We start from the raw sequence: 23,464 nt of genomic DNA, 5'->3' as shown, positions 1-23,464 counted from the left end.
ACAGGAAATAACAGCTGATTAGGAAGTGACAGTGGCAACAGGTCCTAGTTCCCCAACCAGTAGCATGTGAAGGAAGCCTAACACAGATACTAGACAACTATAATTAATATCTAAGAATATTTAAGAAGTTTCCTTTATAACTATAGAATGTTAAAGACTGTCTAGACCACACCTCTAAGAGGCAAAGGAAGTAAAGAGGGCAGTCAAAAGAAATGGATGCTGACTGGACTGTGATATAAGAAGCAGCTCTGAAACAAGCTCTCATGACAAATTCAGAGACAGCCAGAGAGCTGTTCTGCCACACGAGAAAAAGAGCTCATGGAGTTCAAAGAAGGTAATATAACTGCCAGAACCTAAGGAATCACTGAAGACAATGTATAAGTGATCAGACTAATAAAGCTTGTACTCTCCTGAGGAGGGTAGAAGTCCCAGTCATGAACATGTAGAAATCTCATTTCTTTGCCAAAGGTTATACACAGGATCTTCCTTCTCCCTTGGAAAGAAATTATCTAGGCAAAGCTTTTAATTCCAGGCTAAAGTCATTCCTATTCAGTGTTGGGACAGACCTATTTGGGACTCAGATGACTCCATTTTAAGATTTCTTCATTCACCATGTACTTAGTAGCACTGTATTTGAAGAGAATCTTATTTCTCCATGATACTGGAAAATGCCTATAGCCTGAAATAAGCCTTGGGAGTAACAGAGGGCTATAAAAGCCTTAAGTACCCAGATTTCACACAAAGTTATATTCTAGCTCCATTCTCCCCACAAAAACAAAACAAAACAAGAAACAACAGATTCTTCTAGGCTTCATCTTCCCTGAGGTTTCCAATTCAAGAAATAGTAAAGGGGGAAGGAACAAGTATTTATAAAACACCTATCATGTGCCATTCACTGTGCTAACTCATTTGATTTTCACAACAAACCTGGAAGGTGATGCTATTATAATCCCCATTTTACAGTTAAGGAAAGTGAGGCAGACAGTGGTTCAGTGACTTGCCCAAGTTCACACAGCTATTAAGTCTCTAAAGCTGTTTTTGAACTCAGGTCTTCCTGATTCCTGGCCCAGATCACTGTGTCACCTAGCTGGTAGGTATGGAATATATGTATGTTCTTTAGCCTCACTCCAAAACATTCTAGTCCTGAGGGTGGCACTGTCATTAGGGTTTTTCTTCTCATTGGTGGGGTCGACAAAAACAGCCTTTGAATATTGCTCTTCTGACATTTAGAACGGGACTTCAACCTATCTGTATATTCAGGCAAGATTTTAACGCAGGTAAGTCCCTGACTCCAAATCCAGTACTATTCACTATGCCGTCTAGCTGCTTGTTTGAGGCTTGTTTGATTAGCTAGAAACTTTGGGTTTAGCCAGTACACACTAGAAAGTCATGTTTGAAGAGCAACTTCAAATGCAATTCCATTTTTAGCCACAATTAGTACCATAATATACCAGAGCATAGGGCAATAGATAGAGCAAATAAACATGGGACTGGCTAACCAATGTGTCATCTCCCTGCTGAGTTTTTTTTTTCTTCCAGCCTTTTGAGTTAGGGTTCTAGCATCTTCCATCAATCTTCTAGCAAGGTGAGCAGCTATTTTGTTCCCTCCCCAAGCACACAGAGCCTTTGAAGGTTTCTGTCTTAAGCCCAAAGTCCCACTCAATGGAGAATGTCATCAAGGTCTTTACTCTCTGCTGTCATCTCCTGTGACTCAGACTGGCAGATGTTGAAGTTAGGAAGTTACTAATTTTAATTCTAAAGTGAGAGAAACTAAGCATATGCAACTGCTATTTCCCCCTAAATACATTAGGTAATCTCTACATCGAAGAAGGCTTTTCTGAACAGAAGTCACAGCTGTATAATTTTCCTACTTGATGATGAAGAGACAAAGATAGATAGGAAATGGTTATACTGCAAATACCTCTTCTCCTGCTTTCAGATTTCTGTGTTTCAGAGTTCGGAAGGACTTAAGAGGCCATCTAGCACAACACGTACCTTTCCTCTACTTCTGTTCTGAATCTCCAGAGGACATGAACCACAGCCTAGCACTACTCAGTTAAGAGCTACCAGCCCCTCAAAGTGAAGGGAAGTTGGGAGCTAACAGTAACCATCCTTCCAGCTAAAACAAGGGTTTGGACAGTGGGCTTCATGAAGCTAGTGTTCCTGTAAGATAGCACTATGACTGAGTAACTTACTACTACTACTACTACTACTACTACTACTACTTCTTAACCAGCCTCTTCCCTATACCAATCCCTTTACCCTCTAATCACAGCCCAAAGCTTCTAGTGTACACTCTATTCTTTCTTATACTCCTACTTGAGTGACCAGACAAGAAAAAGCTAGAGGAAGGGAGGAAATTAGCTCATAAAGATAACTTCCCAGAAGGCCTAAGAAAAACTAGGTCCTGTCCCTCTTGGTGTGTAGGTTGAATACTATATGCACAATTTAAAACTGACTCAATCTAAAGTGAAGATTTCACTTTAGCTAAATTCTCTGGCTCAAAAAGTCATAGGCCTAGTTTGAAATCTGAAAAGAAAGCCTTTCAAATTAGCACTGGGCTACAGGTGTTTAGGAGTAACTTAAAGACTTAAGTCCCTTTGCTCTGGTAACTAAACAAGGGTAGAACTGAGAGAGGCCTAGATGTATAAACATCTCAGTCCTATTAGCTATAGCATGAGGGCACTACTTTAAAACTTATTTGGAGGATGAGGGAGCTTCATGTACAGGTGTTAAGTAATATACATTTTCTCCCTCTATCCCACAGCTGGCTAAGCAAGTAACAGAAAAATTCCTGCCTTGATTGGAGTGACAAAACACCTTCCTTTCTCTTTGACACTTTTTGTAGTCTTCTCTCATATGATAAACTCTTTGCTAGAAAAAGTTAGGTTGAGCCCTACCTTCTCCTAGCACTCATGTCCACAGGTTCATCATTGATGTTCTCCTTGCCTGGCCGTCCAGCAGTCCTGTTATCTCCATGCGGCCTCAGGTTCCCATTAAGTTTTTCCTCATAGCCCTTGCCACCGCTGCCACCATCTTGTTTAGTAGGTAACTCATGGGGCATCTCAATGCCTGCCAGGTCCTTCCTTTTGAGCAGTGCTAACATTTTTAATCGCTCCATAGCCTCATGTCCTTCCATCTTGAGTCTCTTTGCCAGGACATCATCACGTTCATCTGCCTGGTCCAGGCTTCGCTTCAGCAGATTCAAGCGAAGGGCATCTTCTGTCATTCTGTCCATCCTATGCAGAGAAAGAAAATAAAGGTTAAGTTCAGAGTAAAAGCTGGTAACTGGAACACTCTAGTTAGTTAATAAGGCAAGAAGAAATTTGGGCAAGGTTGACACGAATCTTGGACTTTGGGAGAACAAATTTCAAAAGATTCAGAGAAAAGAGGAAGGATCTCATGGAATCAAATTATATATAGGGCATCATGACCTATGAGGGACAGGAAACTCTTAAAAATCAAACTCTAAATTCAAAACCCCAACTCTGGTGAGAAAGAATAAGGGAAGGTTGACTACAGAGAATGATGTTGATGACTAGTGAACTAATCAACTTACTTATTTCTTAAAAGATATCTACAGAAAACAAGGATAGACAATGGAAAATGCATATAAAAACATGATCCAGTCTAAAAATGCTGTTAGTGGTGCTAAAGCTCAGAAAAAGCCAAGGCTGATGCAGAAAGCTAAGGACAACAATGTTGGGAGTTTTTTGGTCCTTTTTTGGAGAAAAGAGGAGGATAAAATAAGGGGACAGGAATACTACTTTGATAGAAGAAACAGTGATAATAAATCTCGAAGAAGGCAAACTTGATCAATTTTTACTTTGTTTCTGTTTTTGGTGCCAAGGAGAATGGTTTTTGAACTGGAAAGGACAGAACAAAAATGCTTGATAAGGAAGTAATATTCAAGTGGGGAGATGGTGAGAGTATCTTGCTGTTTGTTCCAGGGTGCTGAAGGAACTGAAGATATGATTGGTAAACCATTGCTGGTGATGTCTGAATGATCATAGAGACTGAGAACAGCACACCATAGGATTGAGAAAGGGCAATGTTCCAATTTCCAATAAAAGGAAGAGAATGGAGTCTGTTACTAGAGGTCAATGTATCATTAAAGGCATGGTTAGTAATCATTTAGAAAAGGAAGCGGACAAAAAAGCTAACATGACCATTAATAACAGGCAATATATACACATTACATACACACACACAAATTAATAGCTATACTTGTTATGCAAGCAAAAAACCTGAATAAAGTGAGTGACCATCAATTGGGAAATGGCTGAACAACATGTTGTATATGAATGTAATGGAATATTACTGCATCAAAAGAAAAAAAAAAGAAAAAAGAAAAACTTTCATAAACTAATGAAGAGAATACAAAGTAGGCAGTATGAAGAGAACACACATAGTAATGACGACAAGATGAACAAGACTAAAACATACTGGAACCTCTGATCAATGCAGTTAATAGGAATGATGAAACACACAGCCTATTCTCAGAAGAGCGACAGTGGCCTATACATATGAAATGAGACTTCTGTTGTCAGGTGTGGCCGATTTATCTTATTTGACTGCACTTATTTATTAAAAGAGAAAGATCTATGTAGAGAAGGAATATTGGGAACTGACAACACTTAAAAAAAAAAGTAATAATAAAAAAAAAGCCAGGTCATTTCTTTTGAACAAAGCCTGGAGCCAGGAACACCTGGATCTTAATCCTAACACTTACTGGTCTTGCGACCTTTGGCAAATCATTTAACCTTTATGTGCTTCAAAAAACTCCCTAGGAAATTATCTACTAAATTATAGTGGACTGAAATCTGCTTCAGTGGAAGAAATTTTTATACTGAAGTTTTTCTGCTGAAGAGATCACAGATGTTTCTCATACTGCTACATGACACAGTTTAACTAGATCTTACCAAAGCATTTGACAAAATTTCTCATGTTATTTATTCTTTTTTCTTTTTTCAATTATTTCATTTTTTCCAATTACATATAAAAAGTTTTTTTTAACATTTTTAAAAAATTTTGAGTACCTGGGGCAGCTAGGTGGCACAGTGGATAGAGCACCAGCCCTGAAGTCAGGAGGACCTGAGTTCAAATACGGCCTCAGACCAAACACTTGACACTTACTAGCTGTGTGACCTTGGGCAAGTCACTTAAACCCGATTGCCTCACTTAAAAAAAAAAAAAAGATGAAAAAAAAATTTTTGAGTACCAAATTCTCTCCCTCCCTCCTTGCCTTCCCCCGCATTGAGAAGGCAATGTGATATATGTGCAGTCATGCAGAACATATTTCCATATTAGTTCATGTTGTGAAAGAAAAGATTAAAAAAAAAAGAAAGTAAAAAAGTATGCTATTCTTGCAGAAAAGACAGAGATGGAGGCTAGATAATAGTACAGTTTAATAGAGTCAAAGTGTTAACTGGTCAGTTCAGAAGAGTAGTTATTAATAGTTTGACACTGCAGTAGAAGGTCTCCTATAGAATGTTCCAGGGGTCTGTACTTAGCCCTGTGCTGTTTAACATGATTATCAATAAGGGATAAAGTCACAACAGTACACTGATCAAATCTGCGTAATGCTTTGGATGACAGGATCAGGAGCCAAAATAAACAAAACAAAACAAAAAAAACAAAAAACCTACCTGGAATAGCTTAATAGGAATAAATGTAAAGCTTTGGACTTGGTTCAAGAAACAGGTATAAGATGGGGAAGCATATGGTTCATTTGAAAAATATTTTGGATTTTTAGGGGACTGCAAGTTCAGTAAGAGTCAACACCACTGTAATACATATGGCAGCCAAAGAAAACTAATGCTATCTTCGGCAACACTGCGAAAAGTACAGCTGCCAAGACAAGAGAAGTGATGTAGCACTGTTGTACTTTGCTTTGGTCAGACTACATCGTAAGTAGATATTGGGGAAACATGACAGTTGAGTATCTGAAGTACCATCACAAAGTAGTATTAGACTATTCTGCTTTGTTTGGGAAGTAATGGATAGAAGTTGCTACAAGGTAAATCGAGGCTTGACATATAGAAAAACTTCCCAGTCATTGGAGTTGTCCAAAACTGCAATGGGCTGCCTTGGTAGTAGGTTCTCTCAGTGTTATGGAGGGAATGGACTCTTCTTCATGTATATACGTGAGCAGATGGTGTCTGAGGTTCCTTCAGCTCAAACTCTGTAATCATCATTTGTTCAACAAACATTTAAGTACCCATGTACTTTAAGGGCCTATGCTAGGTACTGGAGATACAAAGACAAAAATGAAATACCAGCCTTTTAAGAAACAACATGTCCACAGAAATGTAAATATAGGTGGAGGGATAGGTCCTAGACTTATGATTTCATTAAGTACAGGAAGCTCCTGATGAAGAACTTACTCTATTAGTGCATGTTTAGCAAGTTTTCTGCAACTAGTATTAGAGCAGGTTTCATGGATCTCTTTGGCATTCTGGTTAAAACCTACAGACTTATTTTTTAAAAAATTTATTATTTAAAAAAAAATTCTTTTTCACCCAATTACATGGAAAAACAACTTTTTAAAAAAAAATTTTTAGTTCCAAATTCTCTCCCTCCCTGAGACAGTAAGCTGATGTGCAGTCACATACATCATATTTCATATTAGTCATTTTGTGAAATAAAACAAGCAGAAAGAAAGGGGGGAGTACCAAACAACCAGTCAGAAGGAGATTACAGGAGTCTTTTTGCTAGTACTGAGGCAGGACTCTTGCTTTGCCCATACTTGGATCTGGGTCACAGTCCTGGGTGGCAGTCCTAAGGCAAGGAGGAGTACCAGCATAGCAGAGCTTTTGGCCAGAGTTGACCCTCCTCACAGTTCCAGGGCAGAAAAGAGTTCTTGTGGTCACTCACAGACCACAGCACAGGCCAGGAGAGCAGTCAACACCTCTCCTTTGATCATACCACCTTGGAAGAACTTGAAGAACTTACAGGTCCCTAGAAGTTATCTGTGAAAACAGTTGCACAAAACCCTTGAAGCTTGGAACAGTGTGCTCTCCACCCTGGGAAGCAGAGCCCTACTTTAACAAAGAGTTAAAAGGCAACTAATAGGCTGGGAAAATTAGCAAACGACAGGAAAAAACTCTTGACTATTGAAACTTACTATGGTGACAAGAAAGATCAAAACACACACTCAGGAGAAGACAACAAAGTCAAAGTTCCTACATTCAAAGCCTCCAAGAAAAATAAAAATTGCTCTCAAGCCATGGAGGAGCTCAAAAAGGATTTGGAAAATCAAGTAAGAGAGGTAGAGGAAAAATTGGGAGGAGAAATGAGAGTGATGCAAGAAAATAATGAAAAAAAAAATCAACAGCTTGGTGAAGGAGACACAAAAAAAATACTGAAGAAAATAACACTGTAAAAAATAGACTAGACCAAATGGTAAAAGAGGTCCAAAAGGCCAATGAGGAGAAAAATGCCTTAAAAAGCAGAATTAGCCAAATGGAAAAGGAGGTCCAAAAACTCACTGAAGAAAATAATTTCTTAAAAATCAGAATGGAGCAAATGGAAGCTAATGACTTTATGAGAAATCAAGAAATTATAAAACAAAACTGAAAGAAAGAAAAAATAGAAGACAATGTAAAATATCTCACTGGAAAAACAACTGACCTGGAAAATAGATCCAGGAGAGAGAATTTAAAAATTATTGGACTATCTGAAAGCCATGATTAAAGAAAGAGCCTAGATGTCATCTTTCAAGAAATCATCAAGAAAAACTGCCCTGATATTCTAGACCAAGAGGATAAAATAGAAATGGAAAGAAACCACTGATTACTTCTTGAAAGAGATCCCCAAAGGAAAACCCCTAGGAATATTATGGCCAAATTCCAGAGTTCCCAGGTCAAGGAGAAAATATTGCGAGCAGTCAGGAAGAAACAATGCAAGTATTGTGGGAGCCATAGTCAGGATAATACAAGATTTAACAGCTTCTACATTAGTGGGTGGGAGGGCTTGGGATAAGATATTCCGGAGGTTAAAAGAGCTAGGATTATCAAGAATCACCTTCCCAACAAAACTGAGTATAATCCTGCAGGGGGAAAAAATGAACATTCAATGAGATAGAGGACTTTCAAGCATTCTTTTTGAAAAGATCAGAGCTGAATAGAAAATTTGACTTTCAAATATAAGATTCAAAAGAAGCATAAAAAGGTAAATAGGAAATGGAAATCATATGGGCCTTAGAAAGCTTAAACTGTGTAAATTCCTACATGGAAAGATGATATTTGTAACTCATAAGACCTTTCTCATTATTAGGGTAGTTAGGAGTATATATAGACAGAGGACACAGGTGTGCGTTGAAATGAAGGGATGGTATTTAAAAAATAAAATAAAGGGGTAAGAGAGGAATGTATGGGGAGAAAGGAAGAGATAGAACAGGGTAAATTATGTCACATGAAAGAGGCAAAAAAAAAACTTTTACGGTGGAGGGGAAGAGGGGGGAAGTGAAAGGGAGTGAGTGAACCTTACTCTCATCAGAACTGGCTCAAAGAGGGAATAACATATACACTCAAATGGGTATAGAAATCTATCTTATCCTACAGAAAAGTAGGGGAGAAGGGGATAAGAGAAGGAAGGATGACAGATAGAAGGGAGGGCTGATTACAGAAGGGGATAGTCAGAAGCAAAACACTTCTGAGGAGGGACATGGTGAAAGGAGAGAACAGATAAAACTGGGGGGGGAAGAGGATGGAGGGAAATACAGTCAGCGATAGTAACTGTAAAAAAAATTTTGAAGCAAGTTTCTCTGATAAATGACTCATTTCTCACACAGACAGAGAATTGAGTCAAATTTATAAAATTAAGAGCCATTCACCAATTGATAAATGATCAAAAGTTATGATGAGTTTTCAGATGAAGTAATCAAAGCTATCTATAGCCATATGAAAAAACACTCAACTCACTACTGACTGGAGAAATGCAAATTAAAACCAATTCTGAGGTACTACCTCATATCTATTAGATTGGCTAATAAGACAGAAAACGTAAATGACAAATGTTGGAGGGGATGTGGGAAAAATAAAACTTTAATGCACCATTGGTGGAGTTGTGAACTGATTCAACCACTCTGCAGAGCAATTAGGAACTATGCCCAAAGGTCTATAAAACCATGCATACTCTTTGACCTAGTAATACCACTACTAGATCTGTATCCCAAAAGATAGAAAAAACAAAAAGTAAAAGAACCTATATATACAGAAATATTTACAGCAGTTCTTTTTTGGGGATAAAGAATTAAAAATTGATGCCCACCAATGGGGGAATGGCTGAACAAGTTGTGGTGTGTGATTATGACAGAATACAGTACAACAGTACTGTAAGAAATGATAAGCAGGATGCTCTCAGAAAAACCTGGAAAGACTTACATGGGCTGATGCAAAGTGAAATGTACTGTGTACAAAGTAATAGCAATATTGTAAGATGATCACCTGTGAATGACTTAGCTATTCTCAGTAATACAATGATTCAAAACAACTCTGAAGGATTTATGATGAAAAATGCTATCCATCCCTAGAGAAAGAACTGATGTCTGAGTATAGATCGAAGCATACTTTTTTTTTAAACTTTATTTTTCTTGAGTTTGTTTTTTTTTCTTTTGCCTATGTTTTCTTTCACAACATGACTATTACGGATGTGTTTTACAGGAGTACACATGTATAACCTATATCGAACCTATATCGCCCTTTTTAATGGGGTGAGGGGCGGGGGGGAAGGGAGAGAATCTGAAACTCAAAAGTTTTAAAAATGAATGTCAAAAACTGCTTTTACATGTAACTGAGGAAAAATAAAATTCTAAATAAAAGCTAAAAGCAAAAACAAAAAAAATCCCTTAAACCCGTTCTTTGTCCTCACTGTGACCTTGATTCCCTCTACCTCTCAGTTCTTTCCTAGGCCATGCACTCCCTCCTTCCCCATTGTAACCCCTTGGTGAACCAACTCAGTTGTATATTATGCCCCTTCTTGGCTCCTAGTCATGTGCTGGTGAATGAAACTGGAAGATATCATGAAACCATGATGATTAAGTCTACTACAATTATTCGGTCAGTCAATAAGCATTTATTAAATGCTGATTATATACCACACACTTTGCTAAGCACTCGGGAGACAAAAAACAAAAAATAAAAACTCTTTCCCTCAAGGAGCTGCTATTATAATGGAGAAGACAAGATGCAAATGACTATGTCCATACAGGTTGTCTCAGAAGGAAGGTCCTGTGGGGGTGGCAGGGTGGGAGAAGGGAGGAGAGATCAGACCAGGAAAGGTCGCCTGCAGAAGGTATCTGATCTGTCTTCAAGTAAGCCAAAGTGTGGAGGTAAGGAGGAAAAGCATGGAACTAGGAAATGAAATATGATATGAAAGAAACAGCAATAAAGCCAGTGTTGGACTGCAGAATACATGGAAGTAATGACTGAAAAGGTAGGGAGGGGCCAGTTATGAAAGGTTTTTAAAAAGCAAAACAGGATATTGAGTGATACGATACAATCTGCACCTAAGAAAACTTCTTTGACAACTAATTAGAAGATGGATCAGAATGGGCAGGGATTGGAGGCAGGGAGACCAATCAGCATGCTATAGCAATAGTCCAAGTGTGAGGTGGTAAGCACTTGCATCAACTGTTTGAGTGGAAAGGAAAGTGGAAAGGTAGAAATGACTAGAAGTGTCAAAAGACCAGGGAGAGAGTAAGGAGTCAAGGACTACAAATTTATGTTATCTAATCTCAACTGGGCTGTCAATGCAGCAATGTAAACATTCTATTACTTCCTCACTGATTCACTAGCCCACTTTCCACAGCAGCTGTTCCAAATTCTCACTCCTCTCTCTTCAAGCAGCCAAAAGCACCTCTTCCCTGAATGCTTTAAGCAGAGAGCTTCCATTCATACTTCATTGAAAAAAAGGCATTTTCTTTTTCTCCTAAATGTTCCCCTCAACAAGTGAAAGGGGAAAAAAAAAAGGAAAAGCAAAGCCACTATAACATATATGCAGTTAAGCAAAACAATATCCCAAGTTAACAATGTCCAAAAATTAAGTCTCATTCTGCATATTGAGCCTACAACCTCTCTGTCAGGAGATAGGTGGCATATTTTACTCTCTCTCCTTTGGAATCACGGTTCATCATTGCACTGAGGAGAGTTCTTAAGTCTTTCAAAGTTTTTGTCTTTACAATGTTGTTATTGTATAAATTATTTTCTCAGTTCACCTCTCTTCACTCCGCATCCATTCATAAAAGTCTTTCTAGGTTTCTCTGAAACCATCCTTATTAGTCATTTCTTATGGAACAATGTTATTCTGTCACATCCATATATCATAATTTCTTCAGTCATTATTACTCAAATAATGGGCACTCCCCTAGTTTCTAGTTCATTGTTACTAGAAAAGAGCAGCTAGAAATGTTAATACACATGGATCCCTTCCCTTTTTCTTTGATCTCTTTGGGGTATAAGTCTATTATTGTGTCAAAGGGTATGGGCAGTTAATATTGACTTTTTGGGCATAGTTCCAAACTGCTTTCCAGGATATCTCAGACCAATTCATAGCTCCATCACTGATGCATTACTGTGCCTATTTCTCTGTAGCCCCTATAGCATGTAATTTTCCTTTTTTGTTATCTTTGTTGATTTTATGGTGGGATAAGGTGGAATCTCAAGAGTCGTTTTATTATGGCATAATATGGCACTTAATAAAGTGGTGGGCCAAGATGGTGAAAGAGCAAAAAGAAACATAACAAGCTTCCCTCAATAACATTCCTCCAAAGAAATCTAGAAAATGCTCCAAATCTAATCCTGATTAGGAAATCCAAGGAAAAAATCAGTGTCAGTTTTTTAGCCCTGGTCATGCACAGGGAGAGAGAGCTGAGGAAGTTGGGAATAGAGTCCAGCCAGGATTTCAGTGTTTGGAGCATTCCAGGTCAGTGGGAAGCTGTGTATGGTGGCAAGTGGAGGTCCTAGATTCAACTTAAATGTGTGTAGGGAATGGTAACAGGTGCCAAATGAGAACTTTGTAATTTAGTTCTGGGTCACAGATTCAGGGAAGACTGAAGAAGGGACCTCCATCTAGGGATAAGGAAATGATCAGAGGCATTAGGCCAAGTACCAAGCATGCAGCAAGTTCAGAAGCAAGCAACAGCTATGTCACTCAGACTCTACAAGGTCTCTGTTACGCCTATAGCCCAGTATATTTGTTATTGTTTGTTCTTTGTTCTGGAAGAGGACCATGACATTAGGAAGATGATGCCATGACTTGCAAGTGAATTAGATTTAAGCGAGGGAGGGCTGTGCAAAGTCACCAGTCTCACTTTCTCCTCTGGAGCCATCTGGGTCCAGTGACAAGACATAGATCAGAACGAATGGAGATGGCTCCAGAGCTGAGTATACTGTCAGTGGACTTATAATCAGGGCAAGAATCTCAAACCAATGGGAAACCTACAACCCTGTCATTCCGAACCAGTAGAACTTTCCAGTTGGATGAGAGTGTTTGAGTCTAGTAGCAGTCTACTGGAACTACAAATGGGGTAAGCTTACATACCTATTACTCAGCCCAAACCCAGGTCAGGAACTTGCAGAATTCAGACCACGGAGGGCTGTGATCAAACTTTACCCAGGATGAGACCACTTTGGGAGTATGGAAAGTTTACAAGCCCCTAGACAGAGCTGTCCCTGGGACACCGGGATAATACAACACTCAATATCCCAAGAGAGCAGCAGCAGGACTAGCCCAGACATTCTCATTAGAAGAGCATGGAACCTAGCCCTAATATTTAGTCTGAAAAATAAGGAAACAAAATTAGAATCTAATCGTAAAAAGCCATTATAGTGATAAGGACAATTAAGACACTAACCCAGAAGAAAAGAATGACACCAAAACATCTATAAGCAAAGCCTCAAAGAAAAATACAGGTTAGGCACAAATTCAACTAAAATTCCTGGAGATGAAGGAAAAGTTTGAAAAAAAAGTTAACATTTTTATCAATGAAATGAGAGCGGAAAAAAATGGAAAAGAAATTAAAGCCATAAAAGCAAGAATTGGAAATAGAATAAACTGCTTGATATGAGGTACAAAATACCGTCCAAGCAAAAAACTACCAGAAAATAGGAATGGATCAAGTAGAAGCTAATGACTCTATTAGAGAACAAGAAATATTAAAACAAAATAATGGAGGGAAAAAGAAGAAAATGTAAGGTATTTCATAGCAAAACAAAACAAAGCAAAAACAAAAACAAAACAACTAACCTGAAAACACTCTGAAGAAAGAAAATTTGAGAATCACTGAACTACCTGAAAGTCATAAGCAACCCCCTCCACCCTGCAAAAAACAAACAAAAAGAAAACAAACAGAAAAACCCAACATATTTCAAATCTTTAAAAAATGCCCATATCTCTTAGAACCAGAGTGCAAAGTGTATTAGAAAGAATTCACTGTTCACCTCCTGAAAGAAACCCCTAAATGAAAAGTTCCATGAATATTATATCCAAAATCTAGAGTTTCTAGGTCAAAGAAAAAATACTATAAGCAGCCAGAAAAAAAGAATTCAAGTACTGAGGAACTAGTTAGGATCACATATGATTTCGTATGAAGGAGAAGAAAGACTGGAATATAATATTCCAGAAGACAGAGGATATAGGATTACAGACAAGAATAACTTACTCAGCAAAACTGAGTTTAATTCTACAGGGGGAAAATGGACCTTTAATGAAATAGAGGACTTTCAAGCATTTGTGATGAAAACACTAGAGCTGTAGAGAAACCATGAAGTGCAAAGAAATCAAGAGAAAAATAAAAAGACAACCATAAGGATCTAAACAAGAATAAACTTCTTATATTCTAATATGGGAAATGATACATTGTTTCTTTCTGAATCTATCATCATCATGTGGCAAAAAAGATGTCTAATTAGACAGAAAAACTGGAAATGGTTCCATATGTCTTGATGATCTTAAAAGAACAAAAGGCGAGGGGAACAGGAATACACTTGTAGTGGGAGAAGGGAGAGGAAGGTTAGGAAAAATTATCTCACATAATTAAGGTGAGAAAGTAGAAGACTACAAAACAAGGAGGTGGGGAGTGGCTAACACTTGAACCTCCTTGTCATCTGAACTGGTCAAAGGAGGGAAAATACACACACACACACACCGAGCTGGGTAGAGAAATAAAAAAGGGAGAAGGGGGAATTTGAAGGAAGGTAGATTGAGGGGGGAATTAGTCCTAAGCAAAACTAACTAAAGATATATAAAAATATTTCTAACTTTTTTTGTAGTGGCAAAGAATTGGAAAATGAGGGGCTACCTATCAATTGGGAATGGCTGAGCAAGTTACAGTATATAAATGTGACAATACTATTATGCTGTAAGAAATGATGATGGGGATCATTTAAAAAAAACCTAAGAAGACATGAACTGATGCAGAGTGAAGAGAGCAGAACCAGGAGAAAAATGTATATAATAATAGCAATATTATAAAGACAAACAACCTTGAATGACTTAGGAACTCTCATCAATGTAACGATCTTCTATGATTCCAGACGACTAATGATGACACATGCTGCCCATGATAGTTGGGGGTTAATCATTTTCTTTTGGAGAGGAGGAGGGAAGACAGATGGTCAATGCATAAATTTGTTTTGCTTCATCATATATTTTTTTAAACAAGGATTTTATTTTTGTTTCTCTTTCTTTTATATCTCAAACGCCCTTCAATTTTTACAGGAATAAGACAAGTGGGGAAGGGAGGAGAAGGGAAGTCAGATTTTTGCTGATTAAAAACAAAATAAAATTTAGTAAAAAGCAAAAATCTACTTGTTCATATTCTCTATTTTTTTAAACTTAATTGATATTTGTTTTTATATTGCTTAAAAAAAGGAATCGAAAAAAAATCAAAACCTAACAACATGCTAAAAAAAATCTGACAATATATACAATATTCAATATATGACTGTATTTCATAGCTGTGGAACTCTCAACTCTGCAAGGGTAGAAGAAAGTGTTTTCTTATATACCTTCTTTGGGGTCAAGCTTGTTCTCTGTTATTTTGTGGTGATTTTCCATCAGTTCTCTATCTGGCAGTGGTTAGTGTGTTTTATCATGGGTCCTTTAGAAGCATGGCTGGTTATTGTGCTGATCAGGGTTCCTAAGTCTTTCAAAGTTGTTTGTCTTTACAATATTGTTGTTATTGCATAAACTGTATTTCTGGTTTTGCTCACATCACTTTGCATCTTCCCACATTTTCACAAAAATTCCTTCATCATTTCTTATACTACAACAGTATTCCATTACATTCATACGTTACAATTTGTTCATCCATTCCACAAATTGATGAGCATCTCCTCAGTTTCTAATTCTTTGCCAACACAAAGAACTGCTATAAATATTTTTTGAACATAAGGATTTTTCTTTTTGGGGTTTAAATCTGGGAGCAGTATTGCTGGATCAAAGGCTATGCACAGTTTAATAGTTTTTTGGCCATAATTCTACATAAATTTCCAGAATGGATGGACTAGTTCATAGCTCCACCAACAGTACATTAGTGTACCTGTTTTTCCCACAACCTCTCTAGCAGTTTGTCAGTTTCTTTTTTTTGTTACCTTAGCCAATCTGATGGGCATGGGATGGTACTTCAGAGTTGTTATAATCTGTATTTCTATAACTAGTGATTTTGAGCATTTTAAAATATGGTTATTTACAGCTTATCTATTCATATCCTTTGAAATCATATTTCTCAATTAGGGAATGGTTCTTTTTGTTGTACACTTGATTAAGTTCCCTATATGTCCTGGAAACAAGGCCTATATTAGAGAAACTTACTACAAAGGTTTTTTCCCAGGTTCCTGCTTCTAGCTGTATTAGTTTTTTGTACAAAACCTTTTTCATCTTATACAATCAAAATTACCCATTTTACCTCCTGTGAACTTCTCTATCTAGTTTGATCATGAACTCTTCTCCTATACATAGATCTGAAAGTTATTTTTTCCCATGCTTCTCTAATCTGCTCATAATGTTACCCTTTATGTCTAAATCAAGTACCCATTTTGAACCTATTTGGTATGCAGGTGTGAGATGTTGATCTATGTCTAGTTTCTGACAGACTATTTTCCAGTTTTTTCAAGTTTTTGTTAAATAGTGGGTTCTTTGTCTGAATAGCCGACACCTTTGGGCAATGGAACGCTAGGCTACAGTGCTCATTTGCTTTTGTATATTGTGTACCTAAACTTTTTGAATGATTAACCTATTTCTTACCCCATACCAAATTATTTTGATGATTACAGCTTTGTAATATAGTTTGCAATCTGATGCTAAGCCCCTTTCCTTCCCATTTTCATTAATTCCCTTGATATTATTGACCTTTTGTTTCCTTAGATATAGTCTGATTTTTTTTTTTTTTGTAGTTCTATAAAGTAATTCTTTGGTAGGTTGGTGCAGCATGTCATAAGTAAATTAATTTGTGTGGTATAATTTTTTTTTACATTGGTTCAGAATATACTTAAGTAATTAATATTTCTTTGATTATTTAGATCTATCTTTACTTGCGTGAAGAATGTTTTGTAACTGTGTTCATATTGGTCTCGTTTGTCTCTTGGCAGGAAGACTCCCAAATATCTCATAATGTCCACAGTTATTTTAAACAGAATTTATCTTTCTGTCTGTTTCTGCTGTATTATGCTGGCAATATACAGAAATGCTAATGACTCATGTGCATTTATTATATATTCTGCAACCTGCTTAAGTTAGCTGTTTTGATTAGTTTTTTAGTTGCCTCTTGAGGGTTCTCTAAGTAAACCATCATATCATCTGCAAAAAATAACAGATTTGTTTCCTCTTTGCCTATACTTATTTCTTCAATTTCTTTTTTGTGTGGCTAGCCACCATTTCTAGAACAATACTGAATAGTAATGGTAATAATGGACAGCTTTGCCTCACCTTTGACCTTAATGGAAAAGCTTTTGGTTTATCGCCATTATAGACAATATTTGTTCTCAGTTTTAGACAGATACTAATTATTTTAAGGAAAACTCCATTTATAATTTATATTTGAGTTTCTAGTGTTTTTAATAGAAATGAGTATTTAATTTTGTGAGAAGTTTTTTCTGCATCTATTGAAATAATCGTGATTTCTGTTGATTTTTGTAATTACTATGATCAACTACACTTATAGTTTTCCACATACTGAACCAGCCCTGCCTTCCTGGTATGAATCCAGCCTGTTCATAGAATATGATCTTTGGGATATTTTGCTGTAGTCTCCTTACTAATACTTTTTTTTTTTAAATATTCATCCATTTCATTTAGATTATTAGTTTTATTGCCTATAGTTGGGTGAAATATCCCTTAATAATTGTTTTTATTTCTTCATTGCTTGTGAATTCACCTTTTTCATTTTTGATACTGGTAATTTGATTTTCTTCTTGCTTTTTCTTAATCAAATTAGCTAATGGCTTATCTATCTTATTGGGTTTTGCACAAAAAAAAAGGTCCTATTTTTATTAACTTAATGTTTCAGTCTGGTTTTTTTTAAATTTTGCTAATCTCTCCTTTGATTTTCAGGATTTCTATTTTGGTGCTTAAATGGGTTTTTTTAATTTGTTGGTTTTCCACTTTTTCTACTTCTATACTCAATTCACTGATCTGCTCTTCCTCATTCTTAAAAGTTTAGAGATATAAATATTCTATTAAGTACTGCTTTGTGTACATCCCATAAATTTTGGTATGTTGTCTCATCATTATCTTCAAAAAACTTGCTGATTGTTTATTTGTCCACCGACCCATCCATTCTATAGGACTAAGTTAGTTAGTTTCCAAATAACTTTTAATCTATGCTTCAAAGGCCTTTTATTAAATGTAATTTTATGGTAGGTAAAAGATGCATTTAATATTTCTGCATTTGTTTGTGAAGTTTTTATGCCCTAATACATGATTAGTTTTTGTGAATATGCCACACACAGAGCTAAGAAATAGGTATACTCCTTTCTATTCCTATTCAATATTCTACAGAGGTCTAGCTTTTTAAAATTCTATTAAGGTCCTTAACTTCCTCCTTGTTTATTTATTTTTGGGAAGAGGGTCAATTTATCTAGGTCTGACAGGAGTAATTTCAATCTACCACTACAATGGTTTTACTATTTTTTCCTATAAATTGTTTAACTCTTTTTTTCTTAAAGAATTTTGATGTTATGCCATTTGGTGCACATGTGTTTAGCGTTGATATTAATTCATCATCTAAGGTTATGTTTTAGCAAAATGAGGTTTTCCTTGGTTTTGCCTTTGCGTTTTCTGAGCTCATGATTGCTATCTCTGCCTTTTTTTTTTAAACTTTAGCTGAAGCAAAATAGATTCTACTTTAGCCCCTTATTTTAACCCTTTTCATATCTGTTTCAAAGTGTATTTTTTTTTTTCCATCAAACAGTGCTTTATTTAAACTTTGTAAAATCTACTGGTATCTGAATGGGAAAAGTTTTTTTTTTTTAATTTTATGCTTATTATTTTATTTAAATTTCAGTGTATCATTGTGAAGTATGTTCTATAGGTATTAACATTACTATTTCACCAGTAAGACAATCAATTCATTATTGGAGACTTTATATCATTAGGAAATTCATTCTCATATTTGTCCAATATCCACCTCCATGGAATTTCCTTTTAATTTATTTACTTTTAGTTTTCAACATTCACTTCCACAAGATTTTGAGTTCCAAATTTTCTCCCCATCTCACCCCTCCCCCCACCCCAAGATGGCATGGATTCTGAATACCCCTTCCTTTAATCTGCCCACACTTCTATCTCTCCCCGCGTTCTCTTATTCCCTTCCCCTTCTATTTTCCTGTAGGGCAGGATAGATTTCTGTATTTCATTTCCTGTATTTCTTATTTCCCAGTTGCATGTGTAAACATTTTTTTTAACATGTGTTTTTAAAACTTTGGGTTCCAAATTTTCTCCCTGTCTCCCTCCCCACCCACCCTCATTAAAAAGGCAAGCAACTCGATTCAGGTTATACATGTGTAGTTATGCAAAACTCTTCCTGAGTACTCACGCTGTGAAGAACTAACTGTATTTCTCTTAATCCTATTCCGCCCCCAATTTATTCTATTCTCTCTTTTGACCCTGTCCCTCCTCAGAAGTGTTTGCTTCTGATTACCCCCTCCCCCAATCTGCCCTCCCCTCTATCATCCCCCAGCTCTCTTGTCCCCTTCCCCCCTATTTTCCTGTAGGGTCAGATAGATTTCCATACCCAACTGAGTGTATGTTATTCCCTCCTTAAGCCAAATCGTATGAGTGTATGTTATTCCCTCTCACCTTCCCCCATTTCCCCTCTACTGTAAGAGCCTTTTCTTTTCTTTTTTTGAGATGATTTACCCCATTCTACCTCTCCCTTTCTCCTTCTCCCAGTATAATCCTCTCTGACCCCTTAATTTTATTCTCCAGATATTACCCCTTCATCTTCAACTCATGCTGTGCCCTCTATCTATCTATATACGTATAATTTTTTCCCTCCAACTACCCTGATACTGACAAAGATCTCCTGAGTTACAAATATTATCTTTCCATGCAGGAATGTAAACAGTTCAACCGTAATAAGTCTCTTATAATTTTCTCTTTCCTGTTTATCTCTTCATGTTCCACTTGAGTCTTGTATTTGAAAGTCAAATTTTCTATTCAGCTCTGGTCTTTTCATCAAGAATGCTTGAAAGTCCTCTATTTCACCAATGTCCATTTTTTCCCCCTGAAGGATTACACTGAGTTTTGCTGGGTAGGTGATTCTTGGTTGTAATCCTATCTCCTTTTCCCTTCCAGAATATTATATTCCATGCCCTGTCATCCCTTAATGTAGAAGCTGCTAAATCTTGCGCTATCCTGATTGTGTTTCCACAATACTTGAATTGCTTCTTTCTGGATGCTTGCAATATTTTCTCCTTGACCTGGGAACTCTGGAATTTGGCTACAATATTCCTAGGGGTTTTCCTTTGGGGATCTCTTTCAGGAGGTGATCAGTGGATTCTTTCAATTTCTATTTTGCCCTCTGGTTCTAAAATATCAGGGCAGTTTTCCTTGATAATTTCTTGAAAGATGATGTCCAAACTATTTTTTTGATCATGGCTTTCAGACAGTTCAATAATTTTTAAATTCTCTCTCCTGGATCTATTTTCCAGTGAGATATTTCACATTGTTTTCTATTTTTTCATTCTTTTGGATTTGTTTTACAGAGTGTCTTGATTTCTCATAAAGTCACTAGCTTCCAATTGCTCTAGTCTAATTTTTAAGGAAGCATTTTCTTCAGTAAGCTTTTGGACTTCCTTTTCCATTTGGACAATTCTGCTTTTTAAGGCATTCTTCTCCTCATTGGCTTTTTTGGACCTCTTTTGCCATTTAGGTTAGGCTATTTTTTAAGGTGTTATTTTCTTCAGTATTTTTTTTGGGTGTCCTTTAGCATCACTCTCAGTTTTTCCTCTACTTCTCTTACTTGCTTCTCAAAATCCTTTTTGAGCTCTTCCATGGCCTGGGACCAATTCATATTTTTCTTGGAGGCTTTGGATGTAGGAGCTTTGGCTTCATTGTCTTCTTCTGGTTGTATGTTTTGATCTTTTCATCAAAGTAAGATAATATAGTCTGACTCTTTTTGCTCTGCTTGCTCATGATCTCAGCCAATTACTTGAGTTGTAAAAACTCTTTGTTAAGGTAGGAGTCTGTTTCCAGTGTGGAGAATGTACTGTCCCAAGCTTCAGGGGTTTTGTGCAGCTGTTTTCAGAGATACTTCCAGAACCTGTAAATTTTCAGTTCTTCCAAGGTGCTATGATCAAGGGCAAGGTGTGTACTCCTTTCCTGGCCTGTGCTCTGGTCTATGAGCACTCTTTTCTGTCTTGGAACTGTGAGGAGGGTTTCCTCTCCACAGCCACTACAAGTTCCACCACGCTAGTGCTCCTCCTCGCCCCGGGACCACCACCCAGAACTGTGACCCAGCTCCAAGCACTGGCAAAGCAAGAGAATCCTGCACCAGCAGAGAAATCCCTGCAATCCCCCTCTGATCAGCCACTTGATTCCCCCTCAGTCTGTGGGCTGGAAGCTCCTGAGGCAGGACCGCCCACGGGGACTGGGACCATGCTTCTCTCTCTCACTGCAGTCACAGACTTTTCCCACTGACCTTCTGAGTTGTCTTTAGCGTTTGTGGGTCAAGAAGTCTGGAAACCATCATAGCTGCCCATGATTCAGTCCTCTGAGGCCCGCTCCAGGTTCACTGAGGCCTGTTTTGCCTGTGTGCTCATGCCAGACTGCACTCCTCTCCCCACCTGGTGTGATATACCTTTCTGATCAACCATCCAGGCTATCTTGGGCTGGAAATTTTTTTCACTCTGTCTTTTTGTGGGTTCTGCTGCTTTAGAATTTGTTTAGAGCCATTTTTTACAGGTATTTGGAGGGGTTTGGGGGGGAGCTCAAGCAAGTCACTGCTTTTACTCCACCATCTTGGCTCCGCCCCCTCAAAGTGTATTTCTTGTTAAAAACAAAAACAAAACGACTGCTAAATTTTGGTTTCTAATTTATTCTGCTTTTCTCTTGTTTTATGGATGAGTTAATTTCATTCACTTTGCGTTATGATTACTGTGTATTTCCCTATATCTTCTTCTTCTCTTCCCCCCCCACCCAAGAATCTGTTTTGCTTCTTTCTGGTGTTTTCCTTAATCTACCCTCCCTCTTATTTCCTTTAATCTCCTTCCTTCCAATAGGCATACCTCAGAGATATTGGAGGTTCAGTTCAAGAGGACTGCAATAAAGCAAATCACACAAATTTTTTGATTTGCCAGTGCATATAAAAATTATGCTTACACTATACTGTAGTCTATTAAGTGTACAACAGTATGATGTCTACAAAAAAACAAGGTATAAACCTTAATTTAAAAACATTGTATTGCTTCACAATGCTAACTTTTCAGTAGGCCATAATCTTTTATTGGTGGAGGGTCTTGCCTCAGTGTTGATGTCTGCTGACTGATCAGGGTGGTGGTTTCTGAAGGTTGAGGTGGCTGTGGCAATTTATTAAAATAAGACCACTGTAAAGTTTGCTTCATCAAGTGACTCTTCCTTTCACTTCAACACTAAAGGGGCCATTATAAGGTTATTAACTGGCCTAATTTTAATATTGTGTCTCGGAATCGGAAGGCCTGAGGAGAAGGAGATGGGGGAATGGCCAGCTAGTGGAGCAGTCAGAACACATATAATATTTATCTATTAAATTTACTGGTTTGCAGCACCTAAAACAATTACAATAGTAATGTCAAAGATCACCGATCACCATAACTGACACAAAAAAATGAAAAAGTATGAAATTTTGTTAGAATGACGAAAATGTGACATAGAAACACGATATAAACACATGCTGTTGGAAAAAAATGGCACCAACAGACTTGCTTGACACAGGGTTGCCACAAACCTTCAATTTGTTAAAAAACAAAATATCTGTAAAGCGCAATAAAGTGAAATGTAATAAAAGTTCCTGTACTTATTTCTTGGGTAAGATATGTTTTTGTACTCAACTGTATGTTCATGGGTATTTATCTCTCCTTTTATCAGATGAAAGTAAAGTTCCAGTGTCCTCCACTGCCCCCTCCTTGTGGTATAAACTCCTCTGTGCACACCCCATTTTGTGAGATAATTTCCATCATTCTTCATTTCTCTCTTCTAGTGCAACTTCTCTTATCCATCCATTCCAGTCTTATTTTAAGATCATCCAAACACAACAGAATCATACCTAGACCTTCTCTCTAATTAAATTCTATGAAGTCTGGTAAGAAAAGTTTTGAGGGGTTATATGTATCCTCATATAAGAATATAAACAGTTTAACCTTGTTTAGTCCCTTATAATTTCTCACTCATGTTTACCATTTATGATTCTCTTGACTCCAGTGTTTCTAGGTCAAATTTTCTACTCAGCTTTCATCTTTTCATCAAGAATACTTGGAATTCCTCTGCTTCATCAAAAGTCATTTTCCCCCCTGTAGAAATTTTAGTTCTAAGTTATTTTTAGTTGTAAGCCTAGATCCTTTACCTTCTGGAAAATCATATTCTAAGCTCTCTACTCCTTTATGATGGTGGCTGTGAAATCTTTTGTAATGCTGATTGTTGTACCTGGATTCTTTTTTCTTTTTTTCCTTTTTTGGTGAGGCAGTTGGGGTTAAGTGACTTGCCCAGAGTCACACAGCTAGTGAGTATTATGTGTCTGAGGATGGATTTGAACTCAGGTCCTCCTGATTCCAGGGCTGGTGCTCTATCCATTGCGACACCTAGTTGCCCCTTGGATTCTTTTTTTTAATGGTTGCTTGCTGTATTTTCTCCTTGACCGAGGAACCTTGGATTTTAGTAATAATATTCCGGGGAGTTTTCATTTTGGGTTTTTTTTTCCCCCAAGAATTGACCGGTAGGTTCTTTCGATTTCTACTTTGCCTTCTGGTTCTAAGCTATCTGGACAGTT

The 23,464-nt window shown here is 37.2% G+C and overlaps 1 protein-coding gene across 2 annotated transcripts in view; it reads right to left on the bottom strand.

The window, feature by feature from the left end:
• LOC114049995 (transcriptional repressor p66-beta) overlaps positions 1 to 23,464 on the bottom strand; it is a 104,402-nt gene that overhangs the window by 10,288 nt on the left and 70,650 nt on the right. For both annotated transcript variants that reach the window (XM_027871492.1, XM_027871493.1), the window contains one exon: positions 2,901 to 3,239. In XM_027871492.1, the coding sequence (XP_027727293.1) occupies positions 2,901 to 3,239 (339 nt within the window). The remainder of the gene's footprint in view (positions 1 to 2,900; positions 3,240 to 23,464) is intronic.

Source organism: Vombatus ursinus, unplaced genomic scaffold, assembly GCF_900497805.2.
Source record: "Vombatus ursinus unplaced genomic scaffold, bare-nosed wombat genome assembly UNPS02014798.1, whole genome shotgun sequence".
In the NCBI taxonomy this organism is placed as follows: Eukaryota; Metazoa; Chordata; class Mammalia; order Diprotodontia; family Vombatidae; genus Vombatus; species Vombatus ursinus.
Note: the sequence above shows the minus strand (reverse complement) of the source record. Positions and strands in the feature narration are given on the sequence as shown.